A 15190-nucleotide genomic window follows, 5' to 3' on the forward strand; every position below is an offset into this window, starting at 1 on the left:
CTCCTTCACCTCATCTTCTTGGCATTTGGAGGCAAAGCGATGAGCCGTTCAGGGGTTTGGCCGCGCTGTGTTCGATGCTTGGCTCTACAATAGCTCTATGAATCCTAATTTGCCGGCTCTGGCTCAGTACGGCTTGTTTTGGGAACTCCTTTGAAAACGGAGAATGGCTTTACATAACTGTGGAGCCGAAGGAAGAAAAAAAAAAAAAAAGTGTGTTTGTCCTGTCTCGCTTTGGCAATTCTTTCCCCCTCTCTGCCTATTACTCTGTCTCTCTCTTTCTGTGTCTTGTACAAGGTGTCGTCTTACTTGAGTTTCTGGAACTGAGCGTAGGCTTTGTCGTACACTGAAAAAAAGAACGCGAGAACAGAAGTTCACTTTTCAATGTTCAAACACCCGACTTTAACTTCAATTCAGAAAAAGAAAACTAGAGCATACCATATTAGCTACTCATGCGTGTGTGTGATTGCGTGCGTGCGCTTACCATCCCCACTCAGGTCCAGTGTGCGTTTGTTTGTGTTCTCAAGGTCAGTGATGACGATGGAGTACACCCCTTTGTCTTTGTCGTTGGGCTCGATCACCTTCAAATCAACAGAGCACACTCAGTGATCTACACATCTCTCATCCACCCTTCAACCACAACTCCCTTTGTAGAAGGTATCTACAGAGGGTTGTTCTATATTCCTCGTAACCTTTCCCATATGGAGATCTAAAAAAAGACAACACTACCTAACTGTGCCATCGTATTTATTGACCTTACTGGAGTACATTCGGGGGCCACTTCCCAGCCATCTTCCCCTTGGGCTTGGTGACTTTCCCTGAAGCCTATAAACATGAATTAAGCCAACGGTATCGTGTTGTGTTCAATCACAACAGAACCTCGGAAGTGTCCGCTTTTGTTGACGTGCCGTCTTTAAAAAGAATTTTGATGTGCTATTCATGTGTGTGTGTGTGTGTGTGTGTGTGTGTGTGTGTGTGTGTGTGTGTGTGTGTGTGTGTGTGTGTGTGTGTGTGTGTGTGTGTGCGTGTGTACGGTGCGCAGAGAGCTTTGTACCTCCATGGTTGCCATAGCAGGAGTACCTCCAATCACGCACTTCTCACTGTGGCCCACCTTTGATTCACTGAGACAAAAGCACAGAGGGGAGGGTGTGGGATGGGCGTGTGGAGAAGGGAGAGAGAGGCAGAGACGGACAGAGGGAGCGAGAGAGCGGGAGAATTCATACATACATGCATGCATACATGCGGCAAAGATGTTTGGGTGATAATTGAAAACCGTGTTTACATGCCTGCCTAATGTTGAGCCTGGGGACGGCAATTTCTCCACTCGTCCATCTTTTTTACATGCATAATACACATACATTAAGGCCCATCACACGCACACGCACACGCACACACACACACACACACACACACACACACACACACACACACACACACACACACACACACACACACGCCTGGGAGAGTGCTGAAAACGAATCTCCATACCTTATGTTGTCTAAATAACTGAATTATCGGAAAACCTCTACTAGAAATTGCAACTCTCTTTCACTGTCTTTATCTCACTCCCTCTATTCTTCTCTCCACCGTCTCTGGGGTAAAATAGATAAAATGTAGGATTTATCCTTTACTGTCCACATGAAACTATTATTATAAGATATGTGTTATCGGAGCACGTTTCGTTCAATTGCACACACGCACACACACATACACACAACCACATTCACACTCACACCCACACTCACACTCACAGCCGCACTAAGACTTATACACATACCTTCCCACTCGGACACACACACACACACACATTTTCCCTGAGGGTTCAGTGTTTGCATTGTCCTCCATCCAATAATGAATCCTTGAAGTTGTTGTTTCTGTTTTTACAAGGGAATGCAGGTTATTTTTTTCCGGCAACTCACTATGGCCTCGGTCACAGCCCCACAGCCTCTGCTCACGTGCGTCCCCCCACGGTACCATTGGGGGCCCCCCTTACCCGTGCATCCAGTGGATGTTCATCTCCGAGGTGTAATATTTCATGTGACATTGGAGTTGAATGCCAGTTGCCGTGCAGTTAATGACGAGCTCTGCTGCACTGGCACCTAATGAAGGTAATGAGATAGGGGAAGAAACAAGTTCTCAAAACTGGCCCCCAATCAGTGGCTTGCTCTTTTTTCATTTTTTTCCTTCTACGGGGAGATTATCTTGCATCTTCATAATTACAGAGCGAGGCGGGTCTTCTGCTGCTTTCTCACCTCCCATGATTAATGGAGACGGAGCACACCGCTAGGTGCAGTCATTTGCACCGGCTATGCTAGGTGTTTTTCTATTTCCGTAACCAGCCAGTGAATAACCACGCTAGCAAGGGGTAACAACGCAATGCGTGACTTTGGTTTATTTAAGGAAAGAGAAGGAACGGTTTTGCCGTAGTACTCAACCGATTCACATTGAAAAACAATTCCAGTAATGTAACTTGCTGGTGGATGGTTGGTTTGAAGTATAGTTATACCAGTATTTGATACAATGGACTTTCACCAAAACAATTCTATCACAATACCCATAAAGAAAGAGAAAATCTTGTCATTGTTCTACACAGGTTTCCTAGGGATAAAAAGAGACATTTGATGCCGTAGCATGTCTGGTGTGTCTGTGCATGTGTGTGTGCGGTATATGTCTGGAGCTAGGTGACGTATGTGTGTGTGTTAATAAGAATGAGAGCGCTGGTGTGAATGTGTTGGTTTTTGTGTGCAGTGAATTTGCGTGTGTGTTTATGTGCACATGGTATATGTCTGCAATTAGGTGACGTATGTGTGTGCGTGCACGTGTGAGTGTACGCATGCGTGTGCACGTGGTACGTGCCTGGAGCCATGTGACCTGTGTGCGTACGTGTGTGTGCGTGACGTATGTGTGTACAGAGTGTGGCTGCCACCTACCCGCCAGCTGGTTAATCTTGTTGATGACATCGTCAAAGACTAAGAGAAAAGCAATGAGATCATTGTTCAGAGCCTGGGGTGGAGAGATATGAATACGAATATGAAGTTGCCATGCGGTCTGCTAGGGGACAAAAGGCTAGGCTACTGCGTGACATTGAATTGCATCATCTCTGTTGCCCACATAGAACCATCAACGTTATTGTGTCAAAGGGTTATGCGTTTTGGAGGAATTATATTTTTATATTTGCATTTAAATAACATTACCATGCAATTGCTCTGGATAATCTGTTCATGGAGACTTTGGTATAATAAGGTTCGGATGAGATCAGAATTGGCAAAAAAAAATACATTGTGGATTCAGAGATGGGTCGTCACATGGCCACATGTGTTTGGGACATCATTAAAGAGGCAGACTACTGTTACCTTTTCCAGAGATGTCCACTTGGCTCATGTCTTTTCCTCTGTCATCGCTGATGGTGGCTTTATAAACACCAGTAGTTTTTCTGGAAAACTGCCAGGGAATCGGACACGAGGGACATAAAGTCAAACTTCAAGCACATGTGTTTTTGATTAATATTTATACAATGATGTATTTGTTCTCTGGGACTCTAAAACCCTAAAACTGAATGCTCCATAATCACCTAGTATGATGCTAGTTTTGTAAAGACGGAAATCTCTGCATTATATTTAGATTAAGATTTATTTAAATAGCATAGCAGTCCCTAGTAGAACATTTCCCGTCAGCATTTTCTCTTAGCTCTTTCAATTGACTTGAATATAACTATTAAGTATTTAGCGAAAAAGTTGAATGATAACTCAATGTCGCGTTTCATAGGCATGCTTGAGAGGTTATTATTTATGGATGTATTTATTTATATATGTAAAGTAGGTCACAGGATTTGGACTGTACTTAGAGGATACTTGATAACTGAAACCATATACCTATCCTGAACCAATATGGAAATATATGCTACTTATTTAGAAAGGGTTGGGAGATAAGGGAGGGGGAAGGCCTGGGGGGGTTTCCAAAGTGCATGTTCATCACTTATTGTTATCCCAATGAGGTTGAACACAGAGAGGTGCTTCCCAGACATTTTGTTTTAAGTTCCCTTACTCAAGGTTACGGTAACATTGGTATGGGAGGAATTCTGAACATTTGATTTACCAGGTGGATGGGCAGTTTGCAGACTCCTGATCCCAGATCGGGTTTCACGTCTGGAATAATCTCAGTGTCTTCTTTATACCAGTGGAACTCAGATTCCTTCTTCAGGTTTGCGACCTTTAAACATGAATGAAGGATTGAACACATTCGCCACATTTCAACCTCTTTCACTTCAACGTTGTCTCAACACATCGATGATGTTGTTAATTATATATCACACCAGTCATAATAAACCAGCAGGAGGAAGAAAGAGAAAGGAGATGAATACAATGACGATCAATACAACGACCCGGCGGGTTACCTTGCAGACAAGCGTGACAGAGCAGTCCTCGCCGACCTTAACGGTCAGGAACTCACTGAAATGGGGCCCTGCAGAGGGGAGAGGTGGGGGGGGTGGGGGGGGTTGTGGGAGGAGAGATGAAGGGGGGGGGGGAGAGATTAGGGGGAGGGGGAGGAGAGATTAGTGTGGGAGGAGGAGAGAAGAGGACGTGGTAGGATGGAGGACAAGCGGGAGGAGGAGAGGTGAGGGTGGGCAGAGAAGAGGCATTTTGGAGGGGGAGACGAGTGTGGGGGGAGGTGAGTGGGGGGAGGGAGGGAGGGAGGGAGGTGAAGAGGAGTGTGGGAGGAGGAGTGGTGAGTAGGTCCAAGTAGAGGTGAGTGGGGGGGGAGGAGGGGTGAAGGTCGGAGGAGAGGTGAAGGTCGGAGGAGGGGTGAAGGTCGGAGGAGAGGCGGGCGGGAGGAAGGAAGAGGGGTGAGTCGTTTGAAGGAGAGATGAGCGTGGGAGGAGAGGTGATGGTGGGGGAGGAGAGGTGAGGGTGGGGGAGGAGAGGTGATGGTGGGGGAGGAGAGGTGAGGGTGGGGGAGGAGAGGTGATGGTGGGGGAGGAGAGGTGAGGGTGGGGGAGGAGAGGTGATGGTGGGGGAGGAGAGGTGAGGGTGGGGGAGGAGAGGTGATGGTGGGGGAGGAGAGGTGAGGGTGGGGGAGGAGAGGTGAGGGTGGGGGAGGAGAGGTGAGGGTGGGGGAGGAGAGGTGAGGGTGGGGGGAGGAGAGGTGAGGGTGGGGGAGGAGAGGTGAGGTCGGGGGGAGGAGAGGTGATGGTGGGGGAGGAGAGGTGAGGTCGGGGGGAGGAGAGGTGATGGTGGGGGAGGAGAGGTGAGGGTGGGGGAGGAGAGGTGAGGTCGGGGGGAGGAGAGGTGATGGTGGGGGAGGAGAGGTGAGGGTGGGGGAGGAGAGGTGATGGTGGGGGAGGAGAGGTGAGGGTGGGGGGAGGAGAGGTGAGGTCGGGGGGAGGAGAGGTGAGGGTGGGGGGAGGAGAGGTGAGGGTGGGGGGAGGAGAGGTGATGGTGGGGGAGGAGAGGTGAGGGTGGGGGAGGAGAGGTGATGGTGGGGGGAGGAGAGGTGAGGGTGGGGGGAGGAGAGGTGAGGGTGGGGGAGGAGAGGTGATGGTGGGGGGAGGAGAGGTGATGGTGGGGGAGGAGAGGTGAGGGTGGGGGGAGGAGAGGTGATGTCGGGGGGGGGGGATAGGGGAGGGTGGGGGAGGAGAGGTGAGGTCGGGGGGAGGAGAGGTGAGGTCGGGGGGGGGGATAGGGGAGGGTGGGGGAGGAGAGGTGAGGTCGGGGGAGGAGAGGTGAGGGTGGGGGAGGAGAGGTGAGGGTGGGGGGAGGAGAGGTGAGGTCGGGGGGGGGGGGATAGGGGAGGGTGGGAGGCGGATCAATAGAAGGACGAGAAGCAGAGGAGAAACGTCCATCACTCAAATGTTTATTTCCAGCCAGCAGCCAGCCTCCCATCAAATGAAATATTCAAAAACCTGCGGGGGCGAGGTGTATCGCAACTTCATCCATTATTGAGTTTTTTGATTACATGCTCGCCAGAGAGGGAGGTTTGTCAAACAAAACAGACTGTTGTAGGAGAGCTTGGACTGCGTCCGTTCTCCGGACTTGTCTCTCTTCCCGAGCGTTTTGAGCTTAAAGACAAACAAGTGGGCGAGCGAGTCGATGAGAATGTTTGGTGTGTCTTACCCTCCTTCACTCTGATGTACTCTCTCCTCTGGTAGTCGGCTTCAGCCAGCGCTGCTTTAAAGGCTAGAGACACACAAACAAACATACACACACACACACACACACACCCACAACCACACAGAAACAGACCCACACACACACACACACACACACACACACACACACACACACACACACACACACACACACACACACACACACACACACACACACACACACACACACACACACACACACAGAAACACACACACACAGCCAAACAAACATAGACACAACAACACAAACACACACAGGATGGTAAATTGCGCCGCTAATGACCCGAAACATCACAGATCATATGTTTACTGGCATATATTTATTTTAAAATGAGCCTTAATCAACACCTCCACACATGGTTAATTATGTGCTACTACACATTTCCCCCTGACGTCAATCTGTTAACTTCTTCCTCCCTCGGTTGGGTTCCATCTTTATCACCACGACCCTCTGCTCTTTTAAATCAGTGAATCAATCCGTACAACCGACACACACCACCTTGCCCCTGTTCATTATTGGAGACAAGAAGCCACATACGCTCGACAAAAGATAAACATTTTTGTTTTGCTTTCTATTTTAGTTTGACTTTTAAAAAAAAAACTTTTGCCAAGACTTGTCCTCACGCCGCAAGAATTGAAAGAGCCAATCTTACCATCTCCAATTAGAACCAGGGAGCTCTGGGCCTTTCCTCCACCGTCTGTGATCTGGCAGGTGTACGTGCCTTCGCTGTCCTCTGTGAAATGATCCAGGATGAACTCAATCACGCCCGTGGACACATCGTGGGCCATCTTGTTGGGCTGGAAAGGAACACACACAAAAGATGAGGACGACAGTTGTTTGGCAGCCGTGGGAGAATAAAGGGAAGAAAGGAAAGAGAATGGTTGAATAGAAGAATGGATGAATACAAATACTTATAAAAATATATATGTGAAAAGAAGACAGAAGTAGTTGGTAGAAGTAGAATTTATATTTCTGCCATTCATATTGCCATACTGTTTGTATATTCTTATTTAAAATGTTTAAAATTCATAGTATAAGGTTAGTTATGATATGACTGTCCTGTGCTTCTGCTGTGACAGCCACATTTCCCGCCTGGGACATTTCCCTGCGCATATTACATTGAGAACTAGTATTACTTTGCCTCAGTATTTTACATTACACTCAATCTCTTTATCCAGCCATCCAAAATGTATCCGTCCATACAGTGGTACATCTGGTCATTATTATTTATTCATGAAATGTGTGTCTTACATCAGCCCCTGACAGTTCCTTGTTGTTGGCAAAGAACTTGTAGGTGACTTTGGAAGAAATCTCTTCAGCCTGAAGCCAGAATCTCATTCTGCCTCTCTCCAAGATTTTATAGGCCAACTCTGACTTTAGAGGGATGACTGGTGGAGAAGAGCAGAGGAGGCGAAAGGAGGAGGAGAGAGAGGAGAAGAAGGAGGAGAGGAGGTGAGGGGAGGAGAAGAGAGAGGAGAGGAGGTGAAGAGAGAGGAGAGGAGGTGAGGGGAGGAGAAGAGAGAGGAGAGGAGGTGAAGAGAGAGGAGAGGAGGTGAGGGGAGGAGAAGAGAGAGGAGAGGAGGAGAAGAAGGAGGAGAGGAGGTGAGGGGAGGAGAAGAGAGAGGAGAGGAGGAGAAGAGAGAGGAGAGGAGGTGAAGAGAGAGGAGAGGAGGTGAAGAAGGAGGAGAGGAGGTGAGGGGAGGAGAAGAGAGAGGAGAGGAGGTGAAGAGAGAGGAGAGGAGGTGAGGGGAGGGGAGGAGAAGAGAGAGGAGGTGAAGAGAGAGGAGAGGAGGTGAGGGGAGGAGAAGAGAGAGGAGAGGAGGTGAAGAGAGAGGAGAAGAGGTGAGGGGAGGAGAAGAGAGAGGAGAGTTGGGAGAAAAAGGAGTTGAGCAGAGAGAGCAGAGGAGGAGAGAGGAAGAGAAGAGAGAGGAGAGGAGGCAAGAGGAGGAGAAGAGAGAGGAGAGGAGGCGAGAGGAGGAAAAGAGAGGAATGGAGAAAGCGAGAGGGGAGAGGAGGAGGAGAAGAGAGAGGAGAGGAGGCGAGGGGAGGAGAAGAGAGAGGAGATCAGGCGAGGGGAGGAGAACAGAGAGAAGAGGGAGGAGAGGAGGAGAAGAGAGAGAAAAGGGAGGGAGAAGAGAGGGGAGAGGAGGCAAGAGGAAAGGGGGGAGTAGAAAGTAGTGGAAGACAGAAAGCCGAGCAGTAGTAGAGGAGCAGATAAGAGGAGTCATGAAGAGAGCACAGGAGAACCGAGGAGAGGGGAAAGGAGAGAAGAGGTAAGAAGAGGAGGGAAATGGAGTCAAACCGCATTAAAAAAGCAAGGGACAGGTGAAAGAGAGGAGAGAAAAAGAGAGGAGAGGTGAGGGGAGGAGAGGAGAGGAATACAAGAGGAGAAGTGAGGGGAGGAGAGGAATACAGGAGGATTCAGGAGAGGAATGAGATGGGGTTAGATATATGATGTAAAGTCAGGTAAGATTTTTTGATCAGGCTTAGATAGGTTTTTTTTTCTCTTGAAAGAAAAATACATTTGTGGTTCAAAGACACACAGAACAAAGAACAAGGACACAGATGAAGAATGACACAGAAAATAGGGAGAAAGTAAGGGCAAGGAAGGCGGACTAAAAAGGTATTATGTGCAGAAGTGAGAGTGCGAGATAGAGACACCTACTTGGGTGTCTGATGCTATAGCTGAGTTCGAGCATCTTCTGCAGCTCTGAAACACAAAGACATGTTTCAGCCGAACAGAACAGAACTGGGTTGCAACTGTTGTCGACCAATGCAGTGATATCAAATAACATGGAGAGTAAAAAAAACAAACATATATATATAAATTACATATGTCTATTTAACTAGTGAATACAACTATAATTTATTTAAACATCTTTATAACAAAACCAAAAAAAAAAAGAAATACATTCCCAGTTAAATTAAACATCTCGATCATAAAAACTGAGAAAATCCTCATTATATATATATATATATATATATATATATATATAGACATAAACAAATGTATAATTTTGTAAATAATGTATTTGGGCGTTTGAATCGGGATCAGGGGTTATGTGCAATAGAAATGCATAGAGGACTACTTCAGTTTCTACCTTCAGCAGAGATGCTGCAGCTGGATGAGACTCCATCCGTGTGGCTGACGGAGACAGAGTAGGTTCCAAAGTCCTCCTTAACTGCGTTCTTAAACATCAGCTTACAACTACGAAAAAAGATAGATACAGAGAATCTATAATGTACAATGTACGCCGAACATGTATCGTACTTCTAGCCCTAGCGCCTATTAACAGGGAATAGGATTCACTTTTTGTGTGTCTGTGTGTGTGCATGCATGTGCGTGTGTGTTTATAAGTGCGTGCATTTGTGTGTGTGTGCATGCATGTGTGTGTGTGCTTGTGTGTGTTTACATATACATGGGTGTGTGTGTGCGTGTGTACATATACGTGTGTTTGTGTGTGTGTGTGTTCATATACGTGTGTGTATGGGTGTTGCTGTTTGTGTGTGTGTGTGTGTGTGTGTGTGTGTGTGTGTGTGTGTGTGTGTGTGTGTGTGTGTGTGTGTGTGTGTATGTGTGTATCTGTGTGTGTGTGTGTGTGTTGCTGTTTGTGTGTGTGTGTATGTGTGTATCTATGTGTTCTCTCACAGGTTCCCTTCTGTGTGGACCACAATGCTGCTGGAGAACTCTGTGATCTCTTTGTAGTTCTTCTTCCACAAGAACTCTGATCCGACGTTCATTTGGCACGATTCGAAAGCGAAGACGATGTCGCCCGACTTTTCATCCACAGAGCAGGACACCTCCTGAGCACCTATGTATTACAGAGGAAGACAAACACACACACACACACACACACACACACACACACACACACACACACACACACACACACACACACACACACACACACACACACACACACACACACACCCTTAGTCGTACAGAACTCATTTGACTTTAGAACCCACTCGGTGGAGATGCACCATCTGAGTGTGCTGTGAATGTATCCGTTATGCATTAATACAGAAAAACGATCCCCACAGAAACTCTGCTGCACTGTGTGGTTATTTGAAACCTGGCCGGGAAACATGGCCAAGTTGGGTTTGGAGTTACTATTTCGTAGTTTTGCAGTTTGCATTTTTGTTGTCTGTACTTACCGCTGTGATTGATCTCAGCCTCACCTGAAAGCACGGGCTAAAAGGGCTAAATGTAAATTGAGATAAACAAGGACGACCACGTGGAAAACCGCACTCCTTTCATCTCTGTTGGGCGGCGGACGTGTTAACATGAAAATCCACCTCATTATTAAGTATACCATACAGGAGAGAGGCGCCGCTAATGAGGAGGCTACCCACCTGCCAGGGCTTTGGCCACCACAGAGTCTGAAGGCAGGGACGCCATGCCCACTCCTGCCTCGTTGACCCCCCGCACGCGGAACACGTACTTGGCTCCCTCCTCCAGGCCTTCTACCTGTCAGTAGGGGTAGTCGAAGAAGGGCTCATTAAACAAATCGGTCCGGTTCTTGATTGTGATTGGCTCGAAGCCGTTGTAAAAAACTCTATCGAAGCGCACCCCGCGACTGCATAACAATAAACTTTCAGTGTTAATGAGCCTCCGATCTCACAGTATGAAGAGAGGGAGGATGATAAATCGTTTTAGTAGTACAGCTAGGGGGCGTTGTTAGGCATGAAGTGAGTCGGGTCCTGTTTTAAAACCACTGTAAACCACGGCCCTCTGGTGGCTATTTGCTGAATTTCACAGTGCTGCTTGGGGACATTATCAGCAACCATTTTTCTTTTTGCCCTAATGAGTGTAAGTGTGTGTGAATGTATGTTTTCATACATGCATGCATGGATGGATGAATAGGCCTCTGCATATGTGTGTGTGTGTGTGTGTGTGTGTGTGTGTGTGTGTGTGTGTGTGTGTGTGTGTGTGTGTGTGTGTATGTGTGTATATGCGTGTGAGTGTGTCTCTGCATATGTGTGCGTGTGTGTGTGTCTCTCTGCATATGTGTGTGTGTGTGTGTTTATGTGTAAAAATGCTTGTGCGTGTGTGTTTGTCGGTGTGTGCGCGTCTGTGAGTGCTCGCCTCTATGAGTGTGTGCGCGTTTGCACACCTATGTGTGTGTATGTTTGTGTGTGAGTGCATGCGCGTGTGTATGGGCATCCGAGTGTGATTTATAAGAGGTGGGCCACATTTTTATTATCCCCTAGCAATCACTTTAGTTGAGTACTGTATTTCAGGTATCGGTCTGCAGGGCCCAGTGAAGCGCAGTCTTTCTTTGCTTTGCTCTCCACTAGCCAATGACCTCTGTGTCCTCCACTAGGTGTCAGTGTAGCACCACCTCCAGGCCTGTTGCTGACATAACCCGCAATGCAGGGTGTGCTGAATAAAACAGCGGTCCACCCGGTCTGCCGAAGTTGTCCAATAGACCCCAGGGGAGCAAATACAACAAGCTCTGCAACAAGGGCCGCGGATCAATAGACATTCTCAACGTTGAGGTGCTGTTTTATCTAGGCTAAATCAATTCCATAGTATTATTTGGCCCAGTAAGGTATATAATATTTGTGTCCCTAATAGGCCTACAAACCGGATCCTACTTCACATGTTGTTTAGGAGAAGTAAAGATGATCTACTCACAGTAAAATCATTTATGTCCCTTTTAATGAGAAAGCATGTTTTTAAAATGCATCTCACTGGAAATATGGCTGAATATGATTGTAAAATTTCACAATGTGATTGCCAGGTGACCTTATGCTGACAACAGATGCTATCTTGATGAGAACAAATCATAGGCAGCTGTGTAATGAGTGCTGTAGGTCGGGAAATAAAAGGGGAATTTCGCATAAAAACAAACAATGAAACATAACCCTGACCTTGAGGTAGCGGTGACTGACAGCCGTCTCGTTGGCTCTGGTCCAATCAGACGAGCCCTTCTTTGCATACTCCACATGATAGCCTGTGATTGGTCCAGAGCCATAGTAGACTGGCTTTTTCCACTCAAGCACCAGTGATGTATCTCTCACTTCAGAGGCAGTCAAGTCATAAGCTGGACCTAGAAAAGGACATCAAATAAGGTTCATAGTTAAAGTTTATAATCAAGTCTTAGTTTCTGTGAGGACATTTTGGAGATAAATGTTAACAGAATATTAACCATGTGGTTGAAGAAGCCTACCCAAGGCAATGGGGTTAGGAACTCACTTGTTTAATTCATGTTCTGCTATTATATGCTTTGATCGAGCGAATATCTACTGGATAACTTAAAATCGGTCGGCTTTACGTCTGCTGGTTACATCAGAGTTTAAAATACACCATCTTCAGATCATATCCAGCTGTGTTTTGAACTATATAATAATCCTGCGTTGAAGTCGAAAATTGAATATCTTAATTTGTATCTATTTATAGATTAATATAATTATTTTGGATCGTTTTTGCTATACCATTCAGATCTGGACCATATCCTAGTCCAATTTCAGTACTGATTCCTTAATGTGTCTTGGGGCATCTCCAATAGTCATATATAGTGGAAAATGTTCTGTTTAAAAGGTTCAAAAGGCTTTGGTCTGCAGGTAATGTATGTCCTAACCTGGTTCTGGCATAGTCCAGGCTTCACAGGAGAAGTCAGCTGAGGCTTTTGAAGACTTTCCAAGACCAGCCAGGTTAGCTGCATACACCCGGAATTGATAAATTGCTCCTTGAGTCAAGCCCTCCACCTAGCAGTTAATAGAACAAGAAATTCATATCTTTATTGCTGTTTATTGTAACTATTGTCAAGCAGTCATCGTAATCATCAATATACAAAATAATTATAATCAATCAATCAATTAAAATAATAATTGATTGAATTATAGAACAAAAGAGTAATAGAACAATTAAATAAATGACAATGAAAAGTAAAAGACGATAAGCCATATGCATAATGAGCTCGAAAAAGTGAGCTGAACAGGAACATAACATGGACGGGATACCTGATACACTCTCTCGGTGACCGCTGGGATGTGAACCTCCCTCCACATGGTAGCGCCGCTGCGTCTCTTGTCTACGAAGTAGGCATTGATGGCGGTACCTCCGGTGTGGAGCGGCTTCTTCCAGTTCAGCACCATGGACTGACCGTCGCAGCCCAGCAACGCAACGTCGTATGGAGCAGTGGGGCTGGCTGGAAGGTACAGGGTCATTGACGTCAGGGACCGTTTTCGGAAACGTTTTTTTTTACTGAAAGCCACTTAATATGGATTTAAAAACCAATTAATGGACAGGGAGGGGTGTTTAGGCCTCTTGCATGGACAGGTGTCGTCTAAGACTGAGGACATTGGGGTTCACAACCCACAACCTTTCGGCTGGAAGTCAAACACCTTTAAGGTGCCCTTTAAAACCCCCTAACCACTGTTAAGGTGTGTGGTCAAGATGCACCCTGCATCATTATTAGCACGGCGGCATCGTCTAAAACAAACATAGGGGAGCAACCACAATGATAACGAGGAGACTAATTAAAGAGTACTGACTGAGTGCTGCTTTTACTGAGAGTGGGGAGGACTCCTGGGATTCGTCGCTCAGGCCCAGCTCATTAATGGCCTGGACGCGGAACACGTACGTCTCGCCGGTGGTCAGTCCGCTCACAACAAACCTGGCGAGGGCGGGAAAGGATAATACATATTAATCCCTCTAGCCCTGGAAACACACATCGTTGTTATGACTGCGAGACACATATAGAGGTTGTGTGTGAGATCGGAACGACTGCGCTGAACGCAGGCAGGTCTGAATAACCTAGAATCTTCAGTCATACGGACGAACAGCTCTTGAGTATATGAAGCAACACGATCCCACCAGCACGTACTTTGTGCTGCTGTGAGGCTTGTGATTAGCTGAGGTCCAGTCCTTAGATCCTTTCACACACTGGTCGATGTAGTAACCAATCAGGTTGTTGGGTTCCTTAGGAGGAGCCCATTGGATCAATAAAGATGTATCTGTTTCCCTGGTGGAAATCACCTGACCAGGTGCTGATGGTACACCTGCAGAAAACAAATTAGTCAATCATTAAAAAACATTGATTTTTATTTTAAAGAAAAAGGACGTTCATAAAATAGAATGAACAGGATTCTGCAAATTAGAAAATATGTAATTGATGGAGCTGACCTTTGAGTGCCTGGGTCTGGATGAGTTTAGATGGTTCGGATGGCTCACTGGTACCGTACATGTTGGCGGACAGCACTCTGAACTGGTACTCTTTGCCCTCGGCCAGGTCAAACACGGCGTAGCGAGGCGATCTGATGGGCACCTGTGTGTTCACGCGCTGCCATGCAGCGGTGCCGACCTGGCACTGTGCGGAGGGGGGAAGAGACGAGGGCTTCACTAACACGGTGGCTTCGAAAAAGCTGGAGCAACAAATAGAAGTGGCCACTTTTCTCGGCTAGTCGTCGTGACTTGTGCGCTCCACAAAACTCAACGCATAGCACAATCAGAACACCACCTTCAGAAAGCAGGGTTTTGTCCACAGACGTATGGGATTAGGTGGTGTATTTGTCTGGTGGTATTGATAAATTCCACGTGTTACCTTTTCAATGTAGTACCACATGGGTGCCTTGCTGGAGTAGGCAGGGGCCTTCCAGCTCAGAACGACATAGGTCCTGTCTGTCTCTGAGGCGTAGATCCCTGATGAGACCCCGGGAGGTTTACCCTCAGCTGGGGATGGAAGTCACCCACAAGAATACAAAGAGGTGATGGTCACGCACATGATGGTCAATGTGTGCCCGCATGCCCACACGTAGACACGCGCGCATACACGCACATACACTCACGCGCGCACAAACTCATGCACATTTAGATGAATTTTATAATTATTATTGCTTTGATTCTTCAGACTACGTCGTTAGCAGTAGGACAGATATAATCACCTCTCTCAGTGCTTCAACTTAATATCCGTTAATATCCGAAAAATGGTTGCTGATATCCTTAATCACATGTTACATCACACTTCCATCACAGCTAATGGTTCAAAATTGCATATTCTAGACCCGTCTTATCTTTACTACCATTTTATCAACACTGA

At 46.7% G+C, this 15190-nt stretch overlaps 1 protein-coding gene across 3 annotated transcripts in view; it reads right to left on the minus strand.

Annotated features, from left to right (window-relative positions):
• The window catches only part of myom2b (myomesin 2b), a 32015-nt gene that overhangs the window by 4068 nt on the left and 12757 nt on the right, over positions 1 to 15190 (minus strand). For all 3 annotated transcript variants that reach the window (XM_030377608.1, XM_030377606.1, XM_030377607.1), the window contains 22 exons: positions 14696 to 14823; positions 14278 to 14461; positions 13979 to 14153; positions 13647 to 13768; positions 13113 to 13300; positions 12731 to 12857; positions 12021 to 12199; positions 10500 to 10614; positions 9793 to 9955; positions 9245 to 9351; positions 8809 to 8853; positions 7395 to 7531; positions 6796 to 6940; positions 6108 to 6170; positions 4391 to 4458; positions 4093 to 4206; positions 3351 to 3438; positions 2928 to 2966; positions 1991 to 2096; positions 1052 to 1118; positions 482 to 578; positions 307 to 343 (listed from right to left, as the gene is read on the minus strand). In XM_030377608.1, the coding sequence (XP_030233468.1) occupies positions 307 to 343; positions 482 to 578; positions 1052 to 1118; positions 1991 to 2096; positions 2928 to 2966; positions 3351 to 3438; positions 4093 to 4206; positions 4391 to 4458; positions 6108 to 6170; positions 6796 to 6940; positions 7395 to 7531; positions 8809 to 8853; positions 9245 to 9351; positions 9793 to 9955; positions 10500 to 10614; positions 12021 to 12199; positions 12731 to 12857; positions 13113 to 13300; positions 13647 to 13768; positions 13979 to 14153; positions 14278 to 14461; positions 14696 to 14823 (2494 nt within the window). The remainder of the gene's footprint in view (positions 1 to 306; positions 344 to 481; positions 579 to 1051; positions 1119 to 1990; positions 2097 to 2927; positions 2967 to 3350; positions 3439 to 4092; positions 4207 to 4390; positions 4459 to 6107; positions 6171 to 6795; positions 6941 to 7394; positions 7532 to 8808; positions 8854 to 9244; positions 9352 to 9792; positions 9956 to 10499; positions 10615 to 12020; positions 12200 to 12730; positions 12858 to 13112; positions 13301 to 13646; positions 13769 to 13978; positions 14154 to 14277; positions 14462 to 14695; positions 14824 to 15190) is intronic.

The sequence above is a fragment of the Gadus morhua genome, chromosome 14, assembly GCF_902167405.1.
Source record: "Gadus morhua chromosome 14, gadMor3.0, whole genome shotgun sequence".
Taxonomy (NCBI): Eukaryota; Metazoa; Chordata; class Actinopteri; order Gadiformes; family Gadidae; genus Gadus; species Gadus morhua.